Source organism: Pavona decussata, unplaced genomic scaffold, assembly GCF_977016875.1.
Source record: "Pavona decussata unplaced genomic scaffold, jaPavDecu1.1 SCAFFOLD_262, whole genome shotgun sequence".
Lineage (NCBI taxonomy): Eukaryota > Metazoa > Cnidaria > Anthozoa > Scleractinia > Agariciidae > Pavona > Pavona decussata.
In genome coordinates, this window is record NW_028145665.1 from 751,812 (window position 1) to 760,000 (window position 8,189).

Below are 8,189 nucleotides of genomic sequence, written 5' to 3' on the forward strand. Positions count from 1 at the left end.
TTAAACGCAAAAAGCGAATCCTTACACCTTCTATATCCACTTACTTTTCGGCTTAAATTGAAGATACAACCTTCTTCTTCAAAAAGCCGCGCGTGAAAGTTAAAGTTCTAACTCCAGGAAATCAGAAAAGTAAGTTTTATCAACCCTAGTGGGCTAATTTGGGCCCTTTCTTCTCTTATTCAGGCCATTTCACGGCACACACGCATTCGAATTTGCCGCTTCATCGGTTATGAATAATTAATGATGTCCAGGCATTCTGCGCGATGTTTTATTGACATTTTCTTATCCGTTTTTGACGGGCCAATTGTGAATCAAAAATAAAAAAAAAACACGTTAACGGGTACAAGGTTAACCCTAAAGTTTTTATTACTAGAGTTATAAACAATAATGAACTGTCGAATATTTCAAAGCCACACTTTAATTAAATAATCTATCAGAACTTACAAAATAATCCGGCGAACACCCATAAGCAGCTAAATACTTCCATACTTCACATCAATGGTTTCCTTAATTTTCGAACGAAAATTTGATGTTTAGAAAAAAACAATACACGCTCAGTCAATGTCTACATTGTAATACAACTTTTCAGTAAACTTTGTTACTCTTCGAGTTTTTCTAACTTGCTTGGATTTTCAATCTCTTAACAACAGTTCTTCTTTTCCCTCTACACTTAGAGTTTATCTTTACACGAATATTCTCCCATTGCGCTGCAAAAGATGGAGAATCAAACTTACGCCGCAGAACAGATTCAAGAAATGCTAACTTGTGTTCGTCTAGTTTTTTGTAGCCAAATGTCCCCGCAGTGTTGCCGTTTACCAATTCATCTTCACTAAAAAGAACGTCGACACAAGCCAAGGCGGTTGTAGACACCTGCGAGCCCATGAAGGTGATCGCTTCCACTTTTCGACGTTGTTCATCTGTGGGGCCAAAGGTACAATGGTTCGCTGGCGGACTGTTCAGCTGTATGGTTCTCAATGGTGGTCTCGATGGTAAATTGATAGCGGATGCTACAAGTGATGGAGCTGAAAGACCTGGAAGAGGACTTTCTATCGAGGCGTTGCCGGAGTTATCATAGCTGTCGTGGCACATGTCGGGTAGGTCAGACAACAGCTCGCTCAATAGCGGTCCAGGCGATTTTCTTATGTCGTCTTGCCTCTGGTCTTTAACGGCAGTCAGCTGGGCGACAATCTGAGCGAGACTTCGTACTTGCTGCTTTAGGTCTTCCATGACGTCTACAAAGTCTGTTTGGACTGCAGCATCTGATGTCTGTGGTTTTTGAAGAGTCTTCCCAGTGTCACATTGGACGCTCGCGTCTTTCTTTTTCGGCAATCGCTGCTGTTTTAAGCGTGCTTCCCTTGCATCCCGTTCGGCTAAGAATGCGTGCAACCTCCTAACCTGTGGCATAATAAGTAATTTTTAGCTTAGTACATTAGAATTTACCAGATTCCAAGCTAGTAGAAACCTAATCGGAAAAACATTCACTAAACATTCAACTTCTTCGCCTGTCAAAAATTTATTCCTCGCAAAAACAAATTTCCTTGCTGAAGGAGGCTGTAATATTATTAACCTAATTACTCTTTCCCACGTATTTAAAGGCCGAGTTTCACGGTCAAGCGCATGCGCGAGCAGACCGGCTCAAAAATAAATTGTACGGGTCGACACTAAATTCGATGCGAGCTTCTGTTGGAACAATCTGTTGAAATCGCGCCCGAATTTGGATCATCTGCTCTTCGTTCTTCACTTTTTATAATCTTTGTTTCCTGTTGTAAATATAAGTTCGATTTTTGTAAGGTTAAAAGTGTTTCAGCATCCGAAAACGACATTTTTGTCGATGGATCGGGAAGGAGACGTCGCCGCCGACCGGCGACGGAACGTTCTGTGGACTCTCTGGAAGCACAGAAGTTAAAGCGGACAGAGTGGCGTGGATGTAGAAATCCACTGTGGTTAACAAGATACGTCCATCAAGCGTGGAAAATTGGTGAAGAGATAAGTCTGTTTAAAATAGACAACGGATTCGCGGCACATCTGCTTCGCTAGAAATGGCAAAGGTCACCAACTGGCTTTGGATGAACTCGCGAGGATTCTCTAGATTTCAATCGTACTGTTTGTTCATATGGAAGCCAACTGTCAAAAACGGAGAATTCGACGGACAAACAACAACAAACATCAGTGTTTTGCTTTGGATGGAAAAAATTGTACAACACTGAGACGCGAAGCGAATAAATATGAGATCAAATGTGCAAGTTAGTTGTAGTCGTCTGTTAGCGGGCTCGAATAGCGGGCAGTAGAAAAAAAATCCAAAAGATTTGCGGCAAACTACAAAATCTATTGTAAGGTATTCATTTATCTATAAAATTGCGGTCATTGCGAATGGCAAACGCAGTTTTGATTTGCCACCATGGCAGAGTTTTCTCAAAAGCATTCCAGCATCTCGGAAGGACGCTCAGTGTTGTTGTTACTAAACGGTCGCATCGCTTCTTGAAGCTTGCGGATTTCTCGTTCTTCGCCTTCTCGCTGGTCTAATAAAATCAGGCAATCGAGCGTACACACTATAGTAAGTTTATCACTGAATGCTGATGAAATACTGGATTTAAGTACGTAAGTTTGAGGGAGCTTCTCGGCTTTTCGAACCGCGCGTAATAAAAAAAGGTCGATGCCGCGAGATATCGACATTGTACTAAAATAAAACCGTATACGTTCGCATAAGTTCTGGCATTTCTTGAATGTTATGGGACATTCATGAAGCGGCGCTGCAAAAATCCCCATGTGTTTTACATGGACAGCCTTTTTGTTTCTTTCTGAAACGTGACCAAAACACTGGCCGGTCAGTTTTATTTTTATGCCAGCAAGTTATGAGACTTGCCCGCCGTATCCCGCCGGTGTTGTGTACTCGCTTCTAATTGGTGCAAAAACAATTGGCTTGACAGCGCTTACGTTATCGCTCGCACATGCGCCGAAACTCTCCCTTTAATGTCAGTAAATAGTCATAGATACCGTAACACAGGTGGTCCGAGTGAAGGTATCCGGTCGTTTTGCTATACGGTCGCGTCGCTACACCGTTAAGTAAGAAAATGTGATTTTTTTTCTCGTTCTTAAAGTGAGTTCGGGTGAAAAATTACCTTCGCTGTTTCTGCGTTACACACTGTTAGTATCAGGAGTAAATTGAGCTCAAATATTAGAGTATATGTCAATTTTAAAATATAGCGAATCGACTAAACTGCGGTGTAGCGCGAAGGCTTTGGAGCAAAAGCGGTGTGAATTAAAACGAAAAACTAACTCCATAGAGAAGGCGAATGTACGGGCAAAAAAATCTACAGATCAATCACTTTTCTCAAGGTTGCTAACTTCAGAATAGTAGAATAGTGGTTGAAAGCCAAAACGATGTACTTAACTAAAAGGTAAGCTTTCATAGTCTGTAACATTCAATAACGGTTAGCTGCCTTTCTGTACGCTCTTCTTATAAATTTTTATAGCCTCATCTCATGTGCACTTTACTAAGAAAAATTACGAGTGCGGCTTTTGATAGCCTCCCACGCAGTTGTTTTTAGTGGACTCGTATTACCTCCTAATACGAGTCCCCTAAAAATAACTGCATGGGAGGCTAGGGGTTTGAAAAAATGTTTCTTTCTTTCCTGTGGGTGCTGGGGATCAAACTGCTCGCACAAAATGACTTTTTACGCATAAATTACACAAGTTCTGTAGTAATTTTGAAAGGACAGACTACAATGTTTTCTACTCGTTTGACTTGAAAGTTAATTCGATGGTTCATTGAGCAATCATATCCATAGTGCACGCGTAAGGAAGCCATGTTATTGAAATCACCAAATTTTCTATCGTACCAAAGAAAAGCGGAATTCTTATTTTGAGCACCACAGTTGTCTGCATGAAGTTGCACTTCTGTCTCACCCAGTCCATGGCGCTGGAAGAAGTAGTGTACATACGAAATCGTACTATTAGCACCTTTTCCAGTTATCACATTCTCGTCGATGAGAAAGTTCACCTGTCTAGGTATAGCTTCGAAACAAACACCAAATATGGCGCATTTCCGTGGGGTCTTAAAGTAAATAGGCCCTGGCTGATTTGGATTTGCAGGGTAATGTAACTGCTGCGCATAGTCATAAGAATAATGGACAGTTCCAGTATACGAACAAGGTTCACGTCCAACGCTGAAATCTACTTCTTGCAGTTGGTGGTAAATACTTTCCTTGGATTCTTGACAACAGGTTTTATAAATCTCTCTCTCTCCCGCGGCGAGACGGAGGTGCTCTTCCTGAGCTCTTACGGCTTCGACTTTTTGAACTTCGGGTAGATTTGCAGTTTTTTGAATTAAATTGTTATTTTTCTGGCAAGTCCAGCATAAGTCTGTGGCAGGTCGCATAATCACAACAAAAGGGCAAAGTTGATTCCAAAGATCGCAGAACTTCGAGTATCCAACAGAGAGTTGGCCCTGGCTTGTGCTGATTTCTGTATACATTTTCCAAAGGCCGTGTTTAGTTAAAACCGAAGGCAGCAATTTGACATCAACTCTTTTAAATCCAGGGACACGTCCAGGTAGAAGGAGTGCTTGGTCTTCAGCGATGTTCATGATAAACTTAACTACATATTCCACAGTTTCAGCAGAAAACGCACTACTCGGAAGTCGCTTCTTGTTTCCATGCACACGCAAAGTCAGTCCGTTCTTTCTATAGTGTTTCACAAGACTACAGAATCTGTTTTTGTTCAAGCAGTGTAAAAACAGGAATGACTTTTTACAAATTCGTTTTCCGTGATAATAGAAAGCCATTCGTGAAACCTTGCGTTGCTTTTCGGATCTGCCAGAGACGCTAACTTCATTGCAATTTAGTGAACTTTGAATTGCTCCCAGTATTACCAAATCAAGTTCTGTCGAGGATAGTTCGTTGCAGTTGTTACGACTGTCCCAAAAGTCGTCTAAGGAAAGGGTTGTGCTGCATGGTTTGTCATCCTCGCCTAACTTGCATTTACATGTGTTATCGTAGAATGTTTTCACTTTAGCTTTCTCTGATACGTCGCTCTCCAAGAGATCGGGGCATATCTCAGCTTCGTCATCGGCAGGTTCATCTTCGCTGCTCTCTGAACTGCTATCGTCCCAAGGTGAGTCATCAGCCTCTTGACTGTTGTCGTCTGCTCGCGCTTCGAAGTACAATTCTGAAACTTCTTCTAGACTAGCCTGATCTTCCAAGTTTACACGCATAAAGGAAAGTTCATTGGTAGACTCCATGATCAGATGAGAAGATACAAGAAGATACCGCGAATTTTGAGAGCAGATCACGCGTAGCCATGGTAACGAGATACACTGCTTACATCCCATAATAATTTTGTTTTCTGTAATAGTGTTCTAACTCAGAACATAAATTTCACTTCGAAGATCCAGAAGTGGAGACTAAAAGAATTTTTAACTCATGGTAACTGAATATATCTTCCAGATCAAGGTTTGAGTAAGTAAAATAAATATTTTTGTTACGTTGACCTTCACTGTTAAATTACAGTTCAGAATCACTGATGCGTTTATTTATGAACTTTGCTTAATCTTCGGTCTCGATAATGACAGCTTTTAAGTGACTTGGTGTTGTTATGTTATATTTCAAGCGTGCTCTCGAAAGGTTTAGCGTGCTAAATCGCACGCAAAGCATGACATCGAGCACACTTATCGAAACAAAAGGTTAAGCGTGCTCTTAAAAGGTTTAACTTGCCAAATCGCACGCAAAGCGTGACATCGAGCACACTTATCGAAACAAAAGGTTTAGCGTGCTAAGTATTCCGTAACAAAAGGTAGTGTGTTCTACATTGTCATACGGATTAAATATGCGCATATCCGTGACACTGCACACGCTAAGCGTGCTGTGTTAGCGTGTTGTGAGCGTGCTATCACCTTTGTCCCTGTTTTCCTGTGGAGGGTCACATATATAAATATATATGGCTGTGTTTTTGTAACAGTTTCAAAGATTTGTCAATAAAAGGTTGTCATTGAATTCTTTTGCCGGATTTATTTTTGGTTTCGTGCTGTTATTTTTCGCAATGGGCATTTTTTGATTCAGTTGAACCGACTATCACTCTTACATTTTCTGCTCAAAATTTAAGATTCCCGGTTTCCATCAAAGGTTTGTCTCTAGTTTCCTAAGCTGCCTTGCTTAATCCTAAGTTGTCCGTATGACACAGTTAAGATATAGCAAAAATCAACACACAATGAACTTAGTCCTAAAGTCCACACAAAAAAGTCGTCGAGTCCACCGAAAAGTCGTTGAGTCCACCAAAAAGTCGTTAAGTCCACACTGCCGTTGGTCGTCAAGTCAACTCAAAGTCACATAGTCAACATTATGGTTGCTAAGTCCACATTCTTAAGTCGCTGAGTCAACAAAAAAAGGTACCAAGTCCATCATCATCATCATCATCCTCATCACCACCACCACCACCACCACCACCACTACCACCATCATCATCATCATCACCACCACCACCACCACCACCACCACCACCATCACCATCATCATCATCATCATCATCATCACCATTCCCCAAAAATTTTGTTCCTTTTTCTTAAAACGGTTGTGATCGGTTTTCAAAGTCGACAGAATTCGAAACCACAGCTGAAGTAAATTCTTTACACTCTTATCTGACACTCGGAACATTTCGTTGCTCGAAACAAGTGCTCTGTTTTTCGCCAATGGTCTTATTTCTAAGCAATGGCGCTAAACCGGAGGAACAGTCTTAAAGGGAACTGTGTTCCTGTTTTGGTCATTTGGCACAGCTTGTCCTGTTAATTAAAACAACCGTGCCCCCTAAGTCATTAGGAACACTTTAGACCATCAGTTCCAATATTGCTACTGCAAGTACAGCCTTTTTTACCATTCCCGTTGTTGACAATACTTGGATGTAGTTGGGAGGACGGGCTCGACGGAAAAGCGATGAACAATTTCTAGTTATAAAATGTGTTACATAAAATATATCGAAAATAGTGACTTGATATTCTGAGTAACTGTAAGTTTGTCCCCATCGTTCCCGTTAAACCCAGTATACCCGCTCAATCTGAGCATTTCTTTTCACGGGAATCCATTCACCGTGGTTTAAAGTGTCTGGACATGACGGGGATGGCGGATTTGACGGGAAAGCGGGGAACAACTTCCAGTTTAACTGCATGTTATCTTAATATAATTTAATTATTATTTATAATATACTGTTAGATACTTACGGTTATAAAATATGTTATATTAAATAAATTAAAAGTATAGCAATAATAGTGAATTTATATTCTGAGTAACTGTAAGTTTGTCCCCGTCGTTCCCGGTAAACCCAGTATACCCGCTCAATCTGAGCTTTTTTTTTCACGGGAATCCATTCTCCGTGGTTAAAAGTGTCTGGATATGACGGGGATGGCGGATTTGACGGGAAAGCGGGGAAAAACTTCCAGTTCAGTGGTATGCCATTTCAATTTAATCTTATTATCATGTTTGGTATTGGAATGCTACACAATTCTCCAGGGCACTTATTGCGTGTTGTTGATGACACTATTGAAATCAACTAACAGATTCCTTTCTGCATATGAGTGCTATTTTTGAAATCCTGAATGTAGAATTAACAACATGCCTATGGAAAACTATGCGAGGGCTTCGGCTTCTTGACAAACACATTCTTGTCAAAGGAATGCTGCACATCTTTTCATGTATTACATAACCATGTTGACTCTCCTTTAAGTCAACAAAAAGATTTCTATCAGTGCAATTTTTGGCAAACCCGGTATGTACTATCATGTTTCTTGAAAGTATGAAAGAGTCTGTTTTCCTTTTGCGGTCAAAGGAATGCTACACCTCTTTTCATGTATTACATAACCATGCATTGTCAGTGTACAAGATATTCGGTCCAAAAGAAAAAACTTTAAAGGAACAACAAGCCTTCGCTGAAACAAAAATTTCCCAAGTATTTGGGCATAAATATCGGTTGCAAAACGACGCTGTCATCAGTTCAACACTAGCAGCCATGGCGAGCGGACCTGCGAAGCAGCTCAACAGTAAGGTACGTTGGACTTCTTTGCCGCTTCTTGCAGCTTAGTTTTTTTCCTTGCAGCTAAATTCTAACCAAGATATATTATTTCCACAGAAAATAAGAAGTGCTTAATCAGTACCATTTTGACAACCGTGAAAGGATGCTCCTTGATCAGCCTTTATGCCAAATTG

At 40.7% G+C, this 8,189-nt stretch overlaps 1 protein-coding gene across 1 annotated transcript; it reads right to left on the reverse strand.

The window, feature by feature from the left end:
- Positions 1 to 303: 303 nt before the first annotated feature.
- Positions 304 to 1,514, reverse strand: LOC146456018 (uncharacterized). Its single transcript, XM_085093618.1, has one exon. It carries the CDS (start codon positions 1,402 to 1,404, stop codon positions 616 to 618), a length of 789 nt encoding a protein of 262 aa, XP_084949744.1. The 5' UTR covers positions 1,405 to 1,514; the 3' UTR covers positions 304 to 615.
- Positions 1,515 to 8,189: the final 6,675 nt, after the last annotated feature.